At 44.2% G+C, this 18042-nt stretch overlaps 1 protein-coding gene across 3 annotated transcripts in view; it reads right to left on the bottom strand.

Annotated features, from left to right (window-relative positions):
- LOC106610223 (endothelin receptor type B) overlaps window positions 1-18042 on the bottom strand; it is a 42290-nt gene that overhangs the window by 9519 nt on the left and 14729 nt on the right. Inside the window, exons 1-3 of one of the 3 annotated variants that reach the window (XM_014209434.3) lie at window positions 4933-5033; window positions 4305-4386; window positions 1991-2591 (exon numbers count right to left, since the gene is read on the bottom strand). In XM_014209434.3, coding sequence (XP_014064909.1) covers window positions 1991-2572 — 582 coding nt within the window. In that variant the 5' untranslated portion in view covers window positions 2573-2591; window positions 4305-4386; window positions 4933-5033. Of the gene's footprint in view, window positions 1-1990; window positions 2592-4304; window positions 4387-4474; window positions 4681-4932; window positions 5034-18042 lie in introns of those variants that run through there. The other 2 variants (XM_045716582.2, XM_045716583.2) reach the window with 2 other exon arrangements.

Raw genomic sequence — 18042 nt, 5'->3', positions numbered from 1 at the left:
ACAAGTCACAGCTCTCCCTGTTGAACAGACTGCTAAAACCACCCTTTGTCATTATGAAGTAGTCTTGGCAGCTGTCGTTGAACAGGAATCAACATGGGCCGAACAAAGAGAGAAAGAGGGGATTAACCCAGAGTCGTTGAGAGGCCGGGCCAAAGGAAGCACTTCACGGGTGGATCCTCGTCCCCCTATTGTTCACTTGGAGCGCTAGGCGGTTCCATCTGATCAAAAAGTCTCGGGAACATGGGAGTTGGAAGGGAAAGGGGGCTACGTCACTGTGGGTGTGTGTGTGTAGCCTGTGTCCGTGTGTGTGTATGTAGTATTGTGTGTGTGTATGTAGTGTATATATGATTACATTTGGAAACTGCGTCAAACAAACCCCAATAGGAAGTGAGCTGGGCCTCCCTAAAGCACATGGCCCTGTAGTGCAGACATATTCACAGGGAGTGTTTGGCCTGAATCCAGAGTTGCACCTACGGCACTACGTTTCCTCACCAGTACAAAGGGACATCCTTCATGTGTGGAACTGAAACGTCTAATACAGGAAAGACTTTTCCCCCTTTGTACATGTAGAGAATCATCTGTCCCGGGACCCTAGCACTTCCATATGTGCTGACACAGTGTGATGAAACTGTATACCAGTAATACTAAACAGGTGGCTTCACCATTTCTCTTCACAATGAACTGAGCATTCCCAATGTACTGTACTACATCCTATTAAGAACCTTGACCTGTTCAACCAATGTATGTGGACCCAATGAAAAACATGCTCATTACTCTCAAGCAATATTACCACAGCAGGTAAGATAACGTCATAAATCATTTGTGAGATCTATCTAGCTAATGTTAAAGTGAACCCACATGGGGGTAAATGGACTAGAGTCTAATGGGTTTAAATGACTCACACTGGACACGTGATTCATCATTTGACCAGACCCATTTATCCTGAGTGTAGCGAGGTTCAAGTGTGATTGGAGATAAGAGGGCTGGAGAGGAGAGCTGGTACTGTGACAAACCACGGGTCAGAGCAGGGCCACTGATATGTGTGACCGCAGTCTGATTGGTCTGATTCCATTGTTTATTTAAGTCTTGGCCTCTCCCTGCTTCCTTCATCACAAAGAGCCACCCAATGAAGATAAAGTAGTACTACTACTGACTGAAATCAACTTGGGAGAGCAACATGATCTTTGGGGAGCCTTCTAAGGAATACTTTATTTATTTGTTCTCCCCTTTCCTTTCTCCACTACTCTCTCGCGCTCTCTCTCGCGCTCTCTCTCGCTCTCTCTCTCGCGCTCTCTCTCGCGCTCTCTCTCGCGCTCTCTCTCTCGCGCTCTCTCTCTCGCGCTCTCTCTCGCGCTCTCTCTCTCGCGCTCTCTCTCTCGCGCTCTCTCTCTCGCGCTCTCTCTCTCGCACGCTCTCTCTCTCTCGCACGCTCTCTCTCGCTCTCTCTCTCGCGCTCTCTCTCGCGCTCTCTCTCGCGCTCTCTCTCTCGCGCTCTCTCTCTCGCGCTCTCTCTCTCGCGCTCTCTCTCTCGCACGCTCTCTCTCTCTCGCACGCTCTCTCTCGCTCTCTCTCTCGCGCTCTCTCTCGCGCTCTCTCTCGCGCTCTCTCTCGCGCTCTCTCTCTCGCGCTCTCTCTCGCGCTCTCTCTCTCGCGCTCTCTCTCTCTCGCGCTCTCTCTCTCGCGCTCTCTCTCTCGCACGCTCTCTCTCTCTCGCACGCTCTCTCTCGCTCTCTCTCTTGCGCGCTCTCTCTCGCTCTCTCTCTTGCGCGCTCTCTCTCTCGCACCCGCTCTCGCTCTCTCTCTCTCTCAATTCAATTCAATTCAAGGGGCTTTATTGGCATGGGAAACATATGTTTACATTGCCAAAGCAAATGAAATAATCTCTTGCTCTCTCGCTCTCTCGTTCTCTCTGAGATGCAATTATGCTTCAATACATCCATGAACAATTCACTGTGATGTCCAGTGTACAGGATGGATACGCGTCTGTTACCTTGTAGACGTTGATGGGTATATCTATGGTGATGTAGATGAGGTCTCCCAGCGCCAGGCTGGCGATGAGGGCATTGGGCCCGTTCCTCATGCACTTATTCTGGTAGATAATTCTCAACAGGGTGGCATTGCCCACTATTCCCACCACAAACACTATGATAGAAATCACTGTGTTGATGTATTTGAAATAGCCTTGAATGGAAGTGGCGATGGTGCATGGTGGAGGGGCCCTTATCCTGGTGATGTTTGTGGCCCCAGATCCAGCTCCGACCCTGGGCCATTGTGGCCCCTGGTGGCCCCTGGTGGAGATGGGGATCCTATGCTCCAGGAAGGGGCTGCTGGTGCTGTGGAAGCCCAGGGGTTGGAGGGTGATGTGGGTGTTGTGGAGGACCAGGCCCTGGTCTGGGGGTAGGGAGTCCTTCTCCCCCTCGTCTGTGGTGCTGTTTATCTGACACATTCCAGGGCCAGGCAGGGCGGCCATGACGGCCATTAGCACCAACACATGTACGATTGGGGCGCCCATTATAGAACACATTCCACGCTTTGTCTCAGGAGATGGACAGATAGTGTAGGGGTTCCCCATATACCGCTGGTGGTGAGAGCTGGTGAGCGAGAGAGACAAGGGAGGGGAGAGAGATAGAGAGGGGGGAGAGATAGAGAGGGGGGAGAGCAAGTTAGAGAGAGGGGGGAGCAAGATAGAGAGAGATTGAGAGAGACACAGAAAGAGAGAGATGAAGGGAGACATGGAAAAAAAGTATATGGGTTACTTCAGCCAACAAACTTTGCAAGCAACAAAACAAAACTTTGTCAATTGAATCGACTGTGTAACCACTGTATACTTTTGTCCGAATCTTCTAATTTCCCCCGGCACAAATGAAATGTCAATCCAGGAACATCTCCTCAGAAATGGAGCCAAAACCAGAATGTGTCAGTCAAAAGTTACACATCACAGTGGGTCCTCTCCCATCCTCTCCAACTGCTAGGGGAAGTAAAACAACTTCCTTCAGACTTCAAACAGGTTTTGCCAAGGGGGCACAGATGGGAAGATGCCACGACTGGTTACAGTCAAACAATATGATGGGTGAGCTTATGAAGCATCTCCTCTCTTCTCTGTCATTTCTGGAAGTAATAATCAGCACAGGCTTTGTGCTAATAGGAGTGTGGGCTACAAGCACATATTACACACACTCACGCAGGCTCTCACACACACACACACACACACACACACACACACACACACACACACACACACACACACACACACACACACACACACACACACACTCACGCAGGCACACACACACACATGCAGGCTCTCTCTCTCACACACACACACACACACACACACACACACACACACACACACACACACACACACACACACACACATACACTCACGCAGGCTCACACACACACACACACACACACACACAGGCATACACACACACAGGCTCACACATACACACAGGCTCACACACACACACACACACACACACACACACACACACACACACACACACACACACACACACACACACACACACACACACACACACACAGAGAGAGAGCCAGGCAGGGCTTTATATTGTTTTGACAATGCGCCCCTTGCGTGGCTTCTTCAGTGTGGTTTCCTCTGCCCTGCATTCTCCCTTCTGGTTTTAATTTAAAGACTCAGACTAGCGGTTAGAAAACAAAGAGGCATTTTAACATGAAAGAATCAGATCAGGCCCATGTCTAGTCAGTGTTATATTACACTATACAGCTTTTGTCTTGTTTGAGAGTTGAGTGAAGATGTTAAATGAAAAAATCTTAAGTTATATTAAAATATATTATTAAAATATTATTAAAATTATAAAAAAATATATTTTTTAACCAGTTAGAAATTAACCCTACTATCAATATGTATATCAAATACTTACATTTATATATTTACCAGGTTATATTCAAAGTAATATAATAGCGTATTTCAGGTAAAACTTTACAGAGTAGTTAAAAATCCTTTCTATGAATGTACAGTATAGACTAACTGAATTCAGACTCACTGAATTCAGACTCACTGAATTCAGACCGGAGGTCTACATTTGAATACTTTTTCATCACAACAGAACACAGTGCCTCTCCAGCTAGCCATGAAGAGTGTTTCATCCTGTTCAAAGTCCCAGATGTCACCTAGTTAATACACAAAAACCTATTTAGCATCCTGCACTTCATGTAGCATCACCGTTTAGCATCAGGCACCACACTACTGGGACCCTGTGTGACGGCACATAAACTGATATATTGCTAAATAATAAATAGGTTTGGTTTTCACCTACCGCTCTGCTCTCCTAAAATGTCTGCTCCTGCCTCCCCCTGATGGAACCGTCAGGCGAACTTTCTGCTGAAGCCCCTAGACATCTGAATCACATCACATGAGTAATTAACCAACTATCAAAGTCGCAGAGTCGGAGTTAGTGTCCCACTTGGTTTGGTTTGCCCAACGTACGTGGCAGTGGCAGTGTTCTGCCTGTGAGGTGCTGCGCATTAAGCTCTGGGTTTTCCTGTGGAGAGTTGGGAGCGTGTGTGTGTGGGTGTGTGTGTCTGTGTGTGTCTCAGAGCGCAGCAGGACTGGAGGGAGCACTTTGACTGAGAGGGAGTGTAAATCTCCACCTCCCCTCGGTAACAGGCCCCCCATAGGAAACAGCAACAGCAGCCCCTCTTTCTCTCTCACTCTTTCTCTCTCTCTTTTTGCCCCCCCGCTCTCTCTCCTCTCCCGCTCCTCTCTCCTCCTCTCTCTCTCTCTCTCTCCTTCTCTCTCTCCTTCTCTCTCTCATTCCTCTCTCCTTCTCTCTCTCCTCTCTCTCTCCTTCTCTCGTCTCTCTCATCTCTACACCGCCTGCCGAAAATCATCTCAGGGGCACAACGCACTCCGATACACACACACACACTCCCACACTCACTCACCGGGTATCTGGGAACCACACAGTCCCCAGTCAGTATGCCCCTCTCTCTCCTCTCCTCAGATCCCAGATCAGATTCTAGCCCTGTACACGGCTCAACTGTTTCTTCCCACTAAAGGAAACCGAGATGAACGTCGTGAGGAGGGAAATGTGAGGAGGGCAGTCGGAACTAAATGTGCATGTCCCAGTCGTCTTGATTTGAACATGTTGAGATGGAACGGGAAGGGTAGTAAAGAGAGCGGAACCAAACTTTCTTTGAAGCATTACTTTCTACAATCACAACTCTGTGGGTGGCCAAAGCAGAGACTAGTTAATCACCACATCTGGATGTGCCACACAAGCTGCAAGTGTATCAATCTCTTGTAGCATGCCTTAAATAGGGTCATATGCATGATTGTTCCACTTAATTAGGTTTGTCAGCTGTCATATTCACCAAACAGTAAATAAACTAGTTTGAAACTAAACAAAGGAATGTTTGATATATTGTCCCATAGACGTGTACGGCACAAAGTACATAATGTCCAGACAGATAGATGTTGCTAGGTAACAAAGAAGAGTGAGGCATGTCAATAATGATGAGGAATGTGAGTGCCTCTCCATCGGTGTCCATTACTCGTTCCATAACTATACACTTAGCAAATGGGCCCTTTATCAATACATTGTCTAAAAGCAGGAAGAGAGGCTATCCAAGCAGGCCAAGGTCGGCCCTTCTCTCTCCCAACGAGTTGACACGGCAACTGTTTAGCTAAATAAAGAACCTGGACAATGGAGTTCCATATCACGAGGAAGATAAGATAATGTGCAAACAGATAAGGTACACACACACACACACACACACACACACACACAAACTCACACACACACCGCTTGATTACTTGTGGGCCCCCAGGCCTTGTCGAAGTCAAGGGCCATTCCTAAAAGCTGATTGAACATCCTCCGAGAGGGCAAAGTAGTGTTTCCTGTATCAGCAGCACTCCAATATTCCCTTCCCTCACCCTTGCCCTTCGCTGGTACATTCTCCTGGCCTGAGGGTAGGCTTCTTTCCATTAAGGTCAGGCTGTAGCAATCATCTCATTAAACAACACTTTGGATCACATCGTCATTTTAATGAAAACAGTGTGTCTGACGTTATCAGAGTCTCCTGTGGAAAATATTACCTTGTAAAAGTGGAAATATTTATGATAATCAAGTAATTATGTTTTGCGTCCATGTCATGCCCTGTACCAGGAAGAGAAAATATAAACTTTTTATATAGTGTAAATACATCATTTAGTATTCATTGTTTCAGATATTTTATGCATTTAATCATTGATTGACTATTAATTGATTAATAATAATGAAAAATATCACATAGATCATAACATCTTGTGCCCTATTTTAGTAATGAACATTTAAAGACTTAACAAAGCCTTTCCTTTATGCTTTTTTAATTAAGCCCCAATAACAGATTCACTGATCCCATCCAATTATAGTACACTTGTAAAGTTACTTTACCTACTTAATATAAATTGTGACTTAATTAGGTGATGCTAATATCTACGGCAATTTAAATTTAAAGGGATTGTGTTTTCTTTAATTGTATCCATAAATATCTCATGGCTTCTGAATTAGTTATTGGTCAACAGTGGCGTTATCTTTTATTCATCGGGACGTGATTCGCTGACGGGTCCCCTGGTTGCTGCAGCCTGGCATCAAGCTTCAACGCCTCCATCATTGTAACTTTTGAGGGGTTTCGCTAGCTGCTAGTTGGAAGTCTTTGTTAATAAAACCATTAATATATAAATGATGGAACCTTTACCTGGGTCCCAGTTGCCACGGCTTTCATGTTGTTGTTGTGTTGTTGTCTGACTGTTCATCAGGTATTAATGGCATTCTGTGTGAACTCGCTAGATGGCAGACTGCCTGGTAATTCATATGCTTGTTCTCTGATGGCATCTGTCGAAGTGTGCTCTCTGCACATTGGTACATACCCTGTGGGAAGCAACCCACCCAGTCCCACACTGAGTGGGATGTAAGCAATTTCTTATCTGGGGCACTTGCTCCAAATGACAAAAAGGGAAAAGAGAGAGAGAAATGGGAAAGAAGTTAGAGGCCAATTTTATTGTGACAATCAGTGACAAACTGTAGTGACTTTTTCTACTTTGACTGAATTTGTTGGTGAATTGGAGAGAGAGATTACTGTGAAAACAGATAGACTTGGAAAAGGGAATGCAGGATAACTCAATGATGGAAGTATTATCACAATTGTGATAGTGTAATTCATGTAAGCATATGAGTTCAATTTATTTCATCACGATATGCCATCGGACCGTTATCCAATTAAGATTGGATTAAGATCAGAATGGCTGAGGTTGAGTCAATAAGGAATGATGGGAAATTACTCATCAAGCCTGCGAAGAAACGTGTACTGTTGTGAAATACATATGTCAGACTTTTGCAGAATCCTGATTTCCTCTGAATCTGACGTCGCTAATTTTGGCTGAAATACGTACTCGGCCTAAGATGAGACTTTAAATTTTGTCTTGAACAGGAAGTTTTGTGTTTTTACTGTCTTTTTAGGGACAGAACAGGGTCAAATGCCATGAGAAGGGTGGCTCCTCGCTGTCTCACAACTAGAAAAAAAAATAGATTATTCATTTCAGTTCCCGGAAAGAGGACAGCACATCCCTAGAACAGTCCCACTCCCCCACCCCACCCCACACCGAAATATGCTGGTTATAAACCATGTCAGCTATGACAACCAGTCCGGCTCCCAGTTTTTTCAGTGCTAGAGTTACTATGGTAGCACTTTTTGTTTTCTTCTCTCAGTGATCCCAATCCTTTCACTTTTAATGTGTTACATGAGTTAGTAAGATACATAGTTGGAGAGTAGCTCCATGTTACGCTCACTTCATATTTGTTTTGGAACCAGACACTGAACAAGTGAAAAAGCCTGAAAGCGTCTCCCAACTACCTACAGCAGTTACAATGCTATAAGCATATCTCAATCAATGCATGGAGAGAAGTAAAGGCATTCCTGGGGACCCTGAGCTCTAATCTGGCCCCGCATGCTTGGCGATAAGAGCTAGAGTCTAGACCCGTAGAGAATGACGTTGAATGGGAGTGTCCGTTCTTTCCTCCTATTGGACAGCCCTTGAAGATGCACTCAAGGCTGTAGACATCCCGGACGTCATCACCACAGCACATCTGCCTGATGACTGTTTCAGAGGGAATTAATTACTAACTCAGGAAGCGAAACAATACACAAAGTATTTGAAATCAGTCAAAATTTGATTATGGAGAAATTCTCAGGAAAATGCACCTCCTCTTCGAAGAACTCTAAACATTTGCGTTGCCTTCTCAGTAAATAAAATATGAATCCTGAGCCAACACTTGCACTTGACCCCCCCACTTATAGCTCTGACTCTGCTGAGGAAAAAGTACTTACTATGTCTGTGACACTGTATGTGGTTGTCCCACCTACTGTAGCTACAGTTGAAGTCGGAAGTTTACATACACCTTAGCCAAATACATTTAAACTCAGTTTCTCACAATTCCTGACATTTAATCCTAGTAAAAATTCCCTGTCTTAGGTCAGTTAGGATCACCACTTTATTTTAAGAATCTGAAATCTCAGAATAATAGAATAATAGTAGAAATAATGATTTATTTCAGGTTTTATTTCTTTCATCACATTCCCAGTGGGTCAGAAGCTTACATACACTCAATTAGTATTGGTAGCATTGCCTTTAAATTGTTTAACTTGGGTCAAGTGTTTCGGGTAGCCTTCCACAAGCTTCCCACAATAAGTTGGGTGAATTTTGGCCCATTCCTCCTGACAGAGCTGGTGTAACTGAGTCAGGTTTGTAAGTCTCCTTGCTTGCACATGCTTTTTCAGTTTTCTATAGGATTGAGGTCAGGGCTTTGTGATGGCCACTCCAATACCTTGACTTTGTTGTCCTTAAGCCATTTTGCCACAACTTTGGAAGTATGCTTGGGGTCATTGTCCATTTGGAAGACCCATTTGTGACCAAGCTTTAACTTCCTGACTGATGTCTTGAGATGTTGCTTCAATATATCCATATAATTGTCTTTCCTTATGATGCCATCTATTTTGTGAAGTACACCAGTCCCCCCCACAACATGATGCTGCCACCCTGTGCTTCACCGTTGGGATGGTGTTCTTCGGCTTGAAAGCCTCCCCCTTTTTCCTCCAAACATAACAATGGTCATTATGGCCAAACAGTTCTATTTTTGTTTCATCAGACCAGAGGACATTTCTCCAAAAAGTACGATCTTTGTCCATGTGCAGTTGTAAACCGTAGTCTGGCTTTTTTATGGTGGTTTTGGAGCTGTGGCTTCTTCCTTGCTGAGCGGCCTTTCAGGTTATGTCGATATCGTACTTGTTTTACTGTGGATATAGATACTTTTACGTTTCCTCCAGCATCTTCACAAGGTCATTTGCTGTTGTCCTGGGATTGATTTGCACTTTTCGCACCAAAGTACGTTCGTCTCTAGGAAACAGAATGCGTCTCCTTCCTGAGCGGTATGACGGCTGCTTGGTCCCATGGTGTTTATACTTGCGTACTATTGTTTGTACAGATGAACGTGGTACCTTCAGGCATTTGGAAATTGCTCCCAAGGATGAAGCAGATTTATGGAGGTCTCCAATTTGTTTTCTGAGGTTTTGGCTGATTTCTTTTGATTTTCCCATGATGTCAAGCAAAGAGGCATTGAGTTTGAAGGTAGGCCTTGAAATACATCCACAGGTACACCTCCAATTGACTCAAATCAATTAGCCTATCAGAAGCTTCTAAAGCCATGACATAATTTTCTGGAATTTTCCAAGCTGTTTAAAGGCACAGTCAACTTAGTGTATGTAAACTTCTGACCCACTGGAATTGTGATACAGTGGAATAATCTGTCTGTGTAAAATTGTTGGAAAAATTACTTGTCATGCACAAAGTAGATGTCCTAACCGACTTGCCAAAACTATAGATTGTTAACAAGACAGTTGTGGAGTGGTTGAAAAACAAGTTTTAATGACTCCAAACTAAGTGTATGTAAACTTCCAACTTCAACTGTATCTTAAGATGAATGCACTAACTGTAAATTGCTCTGGATAAGAGCGTCAACTAAAAGACTAAAATCTAAATGTATGTGCCGCTGCATTGTCTCTTTGAAGACTGTGTAGAGGAAATGAGAGGGCCCCTACAGACAGACAAGCCAGTGATGCATCAACCCCATGATGAATCCTCTCCCCAGGCATCAGTCTTCACCAACCCCATGATGAATCCTCTCCCCAGGCATCAGTATTCACCAACCACCTCCAGCCAGTGCCAATGGATCTTATCATGACTTATCGTGACAAGGTGCTCACTGACTGACTGTCTTCTCAAAGTAGAAGGTATATCTTCTCCTGCCATATCTTCTCGCTGTCCAGCATCATTTCCCTGCATTAGAGTCCAGCACCTTCCTTGCTATCTCCAGCAGTCTAACACAATACCATCTTTCTCCGTTGCTTATTGTTAGCAATCCCCCCAAAATATTTGTGTGTATGTGTGTGTTTATATACTGTATTTAATACACAAGGTGCAATTTCGAAATTTGGTTATGCATAAGTTGTTTTTTCTCTTATGTCAGTCACTGATGGTCACTCAATTAGCCCATGTCAGCTCAATTATTTTGTATTGCTATTTTATTTATTGTTTATTTAGTGGCTAGCTATCTACATAAATTACCGGCCAAGGGTCCCCCATTGATTTTGTAAGTCAGTCTCACTCAGATATCACATAAAAAAAATCTAAATATGCAGAACTGCAGCAAACTTGCTTTCAAACGGCAGCATTTTCTCTACACCCCATGGCCAAATGTGTAGAATGGCATGATAAAAGATAAAAAATGAACATGTCTCACTGCTGTCAAGAGGGGGGCCACTAAAAGGTTTTCATCACAATGTGTATGTACGTGGGTACGCAGATCCGCGACAAACTGCGGCCACTCATGATGTGTCCTCCTCCCAGAGTGCTAAGAACCTTGGCATGACCCTGGACAACACCCTGTCGTTCTCCACTAACATCAAGGCGGTGACCCGATCCTGTAGGTTCATGCTCTACAACATTCGCAGAGTACGACCCTGCCTCACACAGGAAGCGGCGCAGGTCCTAATCCAGGCACTTGTCATCTCCCGTCTGGATTACTGCAACTAGCTGTTGGCTGGGCTCCCTGCCTGTGCCATTAAACCACTACAACTCATCCAGAACGCCGCAGCCCGTCTGGTGTTCAACCTTCCCAAGTTCTCTCACGTCACCCCGCTCCTCCTCTCTCTCCACTGGCTTCCAGTTGAAGCTCGCATCCGCTACAAGACCATGGTGCTTGCCTACGGAGCTGTGAGGGGAACGGCAACTCCGTACCTACACCCAAACAAGGGCACTGCGTTCATCCACCTCTGGCCTGCTCGCCTCCCTACCTCTGAGGAAGCACAGTTCCCGCTCAGCCCAGTCAAAACTGTTCGCTGCTCTGGCACCCCTATGGTGGAACAAGCTCCCTCACGACGCCAGGACAGCGGAGTCAATCACCACCTTCCGGAGACACCTGAAACCCCACCTCTTTAAGGAATACCTAGGATAGGATAAAGTAATCCTTCTAACCCCCCCCCCCCAAAAGATTTAGATGCACTATTGTAAAGTGGTTGTTCCACTGGATATCATAAGGTGAATGCACCAATTTGTAAGTCGCTCTGGATAAGAGCGTCTGCTAAATGACTTAAATGTAAATGTAATGACTTCAGATTCTTTGTAGCCCCCACCCCCCATCAAAGTTGCCCATCCCTGCGTTGAATCAACACAACACCGCTAGTCGCTGACTTTCCCAAGAGAAAGCCCTCATACCGTGCTCAATGTTACTGCCGATACAAACACAGATAAATTGAACTAACACAACAGAGAAGGTTTCAGAGAAAGCCTCCATTCAGAAATCCAATCCCATATGACATCAATGGGGAAAAAACAAACAGGATTTGGGGCTGTGATCCAAGATCCAGGAACCGCTCCTTCGGTCAGAAACCTTCACCTCAGGGCAGGTTTAGGTCTTCTGGAAACATCTGGGGATGATTGGGGCATGTCGTGCTAGTTATAAACAGAGCTGAGTTGCACCCGCAAACCACGGCACCGGCCAACGCAGAGAGATCACAAGTATGGCAACTCCAAGAGAAACAGGATGGATGAAGATAGAGGACAAGAGAGATTTCACAGGTAAAAGGAACGCCACATGTTGGGTTTGTTGTTTGAGAGGTTGAATAAAGATCTGCTATCAATTGATGGTAGGGGAAGTCTTTGAATGTATTTTTCCCTTCAATTGCATCCATCTGCTTGGAAAACAAAGCAGCCTTTGTGGAGCGAACTCTGAGAATCTGTCTGTCAGAGACCTGTGTGGTAGATGAAAGGCTAAAGGCCTGCTAGATATGGATGTATAATGATATGTAATAATATGGCTATAGGAAACAGCAGATACACTCTGTACTGATCATAAGAGAACGGTTGGTTGGTGGTTTAGTGGCTTACCTAGCCAAGTACAGGTGCCTCGGAGAAGCCGATACAAAACGCCCCCCTTGTTCTTCTGTGGCTACCGCAGCAACGACATCATGCTAGTAGCTAATGATGGTAATCAGTCAATGGGGCCCACCTGTCCCTCTCTAAACTGATGGCTAGATGGGATACAGTTTATATCAAATTGAAGTCAAAAGAAAAAACTTTTAGCATTTTTGCTAACCCTAACCCTTTCCTAACCTTAACCTAATTATCTTAACCTGCTTTGTTAATCCTTCTAACCTGCTGCGTAAGTTCTCCTAACCTGCTACAAAAAGTCCATTCTGGTCAATTCTGACATAAACTGTATCCTTCCTAGCCTAAAGGTAATCCCGCAAGCTGGTATTTCATCTGAGCCAGTCCTTCTGCTTTGTTTATCAATCCAGAACATTTCATTCCCCTTGTTTTTAATCGTCCAGATTGCAAACAGTGTTGAGTTCCGCTTTGATGTGTAGCACATGGGCCATTAACGCTCATTCATTGGAGCGTGTTATGAAACCCTTTAGAGATGACTTTATCTGCAACTTTTGCATTTTATTTGAGCCCCTTGACATTTATATGAGTTGATTAACGTTCCTCTCTGTTGTAGGCTGTATGGGTGTTGGGGTAAAACATAAGCTTTGGGTCTTGCGGTTGGTTCCCTTGGCTCGGCTACAAACCCTAGTCAGGCTATTGGAGTGAGGCGACAGCTGAAAGCTGAAAGCTGAAAACGCAGGCTAAATGTAGCTAAGCCTCTCCTCGCTCATTCAAAACAAGAATTGTATTATTATTTTATTAATGCATGGCAGCACGGCGTATTGTTGTAAGGAAATTCTTGGCTCCAAGTAAACACAATTATGTATCAGGTTACTGAACTTTGGGATGGGAATTGATGTAGCCTCTGTCATTTATGGCAGTTTGGTGTTGCTTCATGCCAGGCCCAAATGCTTTTTGACTGAAAACATGCACTAAGACAGAAGCGATTGAAGGTCAAATAAATATTTATGTCTTGGAGGCTGAAAAGTAATTTAGGACAACAGTGGTGAGATCCCAATACAGTTAAAACGTTGTAATTATAAAGCCCTTCCTGTCTTCCGAATGAAGTTGAATGGCTGCACATCCAGTCTATTGTTTCTGCGATCTAAACACACCTAAACACATATTCACATGCTGAGAAGGTGGAAACACCTGCCTATACCGACAAAATACTATGGCCATACATAATACGTGCACTGATTTCTGTATTGGGTAAAGTTCAAAGTTGCACAAACATCTATCACATAAATAAATAACGAGAAACGTAAGTAGACCTAGTACTTATTGATCATTATTTTGTCTGATGAAGTATCTTGACTCAAAAATGCTACAGTACTAAAATCAGTAAAGAGTGGACATTACTCCATCGTAGATGCTACACAAACTATTTGATTCAACTTCAGTCCCCAACTCTACACTGAAAAGTTACCGGAAAGGTCAATAGTTCCTCTGTACTGAAACGTTCCATAAAAGAATGTAATGTAGGGCCAAAGGAACTGAACTGTCTACTTATAAGGCAAGAGCGAGAATGCTTGACTATATTTCACACTGAGAGAAACTCTACCTGACCTGATTGATTAACTGGAGAAGCTGCATAACAAGTCTGTCATCCTGCTCCAGATAACACGATGGTTCAGCTCGCTTCCACGTCTTGCTTTATGATCACGGTAACGGTTGGCTTGCTTTATTTGAATGACTATATCTGTGGCAAAGTCTACTAAGTTTATTTTGCAGATAATAAAGATGTTCAAAATAGAAAGAATAAATCATGTAAGTTTACCAGAAAAACCAGGATACATCATAATCCAAACACGATTTCTGGAAAGCAGGGAATTTATTGAAAGTTCCAGAAATTGTCCAATCCTAATCTAAATACACAAGAAATGACCAACACATTTGAATACAGGCCAGACCACCAAAATAACAATGTTACATTTAGCTATATTATGATAATCATTCACCTCCATGTTGATTCACCTGTCAGAGAGACAGACAGAGATGTCACGTTGTGAAACGGAGGGCGTGCTATAGCACTAGTATGATTTCAGCATACCTCTTGTCTCCTACGCTAATCTCTATGTATGATCTATCACCCTTTCCTGCTACAGCTGTGTTTATCCTGCTCTGTGATTACTGGACCACAGGGAATCCCCTCCAGCCCCCCCCTGCCTCCCCTGCCCCAACATATGACCTCTTCCTGGGGTTGGATCCTCCAGCATGCTGGGGTAGTGGGGTAGTAACCTCCAGGGTGTTATCCTTCCCAGAATCGCCACAGCCAGTGTGTGAGAGAGAGGGGGAGGCCAGAGGTGAGAGGTCAGAGGGGAGAGGACGCACATTATCTGTCAGTGATTAGAGGCTGAGAGAGAGATCACGGTGTGTGTTACAGCTAGACGTGTGTGGATGTGATGTGGACAAGCTGTGACTTTATTAAGACACCCCAACTGTGTTCTGAGGTGTACTCTGATGTAACAGTAAAATGAGACAGTTATATGGGGACTGTGATGCCTAGATCATTTTAAGTGCCACATAAATGTGAATTAGAGCATGTTATTAAGAAAAGCTCTGAGGTAAGTGTGAAGTGAGACAGGGTTATGTAATGATTTACATGTAGATGGTTAGTGCAACACATTTGACATTTTATACACGATGCCAGGATGGAATGTCACTTCCTATACTTTATAGATAAATCAAAGTAAACTAAAATAATGTTAGAACATTTTATTGGGGTAATTAACTGAAAAACGCAATAAAAAAAAAGCCTATGAATTTTCTTTAATTCAAATTGGCTTCATGGAAAATATTTATTTCTCGTAACTTATATTCCAGTACATTCTCATTACTTTCTCACAGACTTGCACAGTTCTCCCAATACCGTAACATCTGGCTGATCAGCACTGATTGCCGTGGTTCAAGGGGATATGCATATCTAAGGCCGATTAGCCCCTGGCATTAAACTGACCTTTGACCTTCATAATTGTGGTCCTGAGTAGGCCTGAGGGTCACAGCATGCTTAAGGGCCCACCTGCCTTAACACTGCCTGTACACTTAAGAGGTCAGTACTCTGACCGCCACAACATCAACACGCAACCCAGGGTACTCACACAGCTGTGCTTTAAAGTTTTAGTAGATATAAGCCATGGCAGTTGAAAGTAGTTCATTAATCAAAAATATAACATTTTCCCGATAAGCTCACTAGCTAAATTACTGTTTTGGTATTATCCCACTATATGAAACTGAATTAAAATGATGAAAGGTATGACCCTAATTTTGTGTGGTCATAAAGATGCACTTATGTGTCTATTTAAGTGATAATGCCAGAGAAGCCGGTGTTTGGAGGATATGTTGGCAGGGTGTTGTCAGGCCTGAGACGAAGAAGAGTACATCCTCCAAACACCGGCTTCAAGGGCATCATCACTTTTTTTTACAATGGGTTACCAACATATTTAAATAATGACTGACATATTGTATTTTCATTTAAAAAAATTCTCATACTATTTCATCCTTCCAGGAGATATAGTCCCAACACAAATCTAGGTTTCCTACCCAAGCCGGCTGGTCGTTCGTTCTATCAGTTCGGCTTTGTTCTGTGTCTATGGACGTGACCCAGTCGTTCATTCAAAATGTTCTATTGCCCTACTGGCTGGCAACGTTCTTATCCCTTGCTTGCCAGCTTGCCAACTACGGCTAACTTTACAGTCACGTCAAACAGTGCAGCCAGAATAACAACAATGTAGCTGAATTTGCATTTGTTCAAGCTGTGTTCTAGTGACATTTATTTGGATACATCCATAACAATGAGCTAATAATGCGCGATTTCACCTGGCATAGAAAATGTGCTCTCTCGTCAGGACACTGTTGTTCAGAGGAGCTAGCCAACAACACAGCTAACACAGTCACTTCATCCTGAAGTTGGAAAGACTGCAAACTAGCTGCATTTAATTTCGTTTTACCTGTTTTCTATTGACATTTCTTTGTAAACTCAGCAAAAAAAGAAACGTCCTCTCACTGTCAACTGCGTTTATTTTCAGCAAACTTAACATGTGTAAATATTTGTATGAACATAAAATTCAATAACTGAGAAACTGAACAAGTTCCACAGACATGTGACTAACAGAAATGGAATAATGTGTCCCTGAACAAAGGGGGGGTCAAAATCAAAAACAGTCAGTATCTGGTGTGGCCACCAGCTGCATTAAGTACTGGAGTGCATCTCCTCATGGACTACACCAGATTTGCCAGTTCTTGCTGTGAGATGTTACCCCACTCTTCCACCAAGGCACCTGCAAGTTCCCGGACATTTCTGGGGGGAATGGCCCTAACCTTCACCCTCCGATCCAACAGGTCCCAGACGTGCTCAATGGGATTGAGATCCGGGCTCTTCGCTGGCCATGGCAGAACACTGACATTCCTGTCTTGCAGGAAATCATGCACAGAACGAGTAGTATGGCTGGTGGCATTGTCATGCTGGAGGGTCATGTCAGGATGAGCCTGCAGGAAGGGTACCACATAAGGCAGGAGGATGTCTTCCCTGTAACGCACAGCGTTGAAATTGCCTGCAATGACAACAAGCTCAGTCCGATGATGCTGTGACACACCGCCCCAGACCATGACGGACCCTCCACCTCCAAATCGATCCCACTCCAGAGTACAGGCCTCAGTGTAACGCTCATTCCTTTGACGATAAATGCGGATCTGACCATCACCCCTGGTGAGACAAAACCACGACTTGTCAGTGAAGAGCACTTTTTGCCAGTCCTGTCTGGTCCAGTGACGGTGGGTTTGTGCCCATAGGTGACATTGTCTCTGGTGATGTCTGGTGAGGACCTGCCTTACAACAGGCCTACAAGCCCTCAGTCCAGCCTCTCTCAGCCTATTGAGGACAGTCTGAGCACTGATGGAGGGATTGTGCGTTCCTGGTGTAACTCGGGCAGTTGTTGTTGTCATCCCGTACCTGTCCCGCAGGTGTGATGTTCGGAAGTACCGATCCTGTGCAGGTGTTGTGACACGTGGTCTGCCACTGCAAGGACGATCAGCTGTCCGTCCTGTCTCCCTGTAGCGCTGTCTTAGGCGTCTCACAGTACGGACATTGCAATTTATTGCCCTGGCCACATCTGCAGTCCTCATGCCTCCTTGCAGCATGCCTAAGGCACGTTCACGCAGATAAGCAGGGCCCCTGGGCATCTTTCTTTTGGTGTTTTTCAGAGTCAGTAGAAAGGCCTCTTTAGTGTCCTAAGTTTTCATAACTGTGACCTTAATTGCCTACCGTCTGTGAGCTGTTAGTGTCTTAACGACCGTTCCACAGGTGCATGTTCATTAATTGTTTATGCTTCATTGAACAAATCAAATCAAATGTTATTTGTCACATACACATGGTTAGCAGATGTTAATGCGAGTGTAGCGAAATGCTTGTGCTTCTAGTTCCGACCATGCAGTAATATCTAACAAGTAATCTAACCTAACAATTTCACAACAACTACCTTATACACACAAGTGTAAAGGAATGAATAAGAATATGTACATATAAATATATGGAT

The sequence above is a fragment of the Salmo salar genome, chromosome 04 (genome assembly GCF_965601325.2).
Source record: "Salmo salar chromosome 04, fSalSal1, whole genome shotgun sequence".
Classification (NCBI taxonomy): Eukaryota; Metazoa; Chordata; class Actinopteri; order Salmoniformes; family Salmonidae; genus Salmo; species Salmo salar.
The sequence above is the reverse complement of the archived record's forward strand: the minus strand, read 5'-3'. Positions and strand labels throughout refer to the sequence as shown.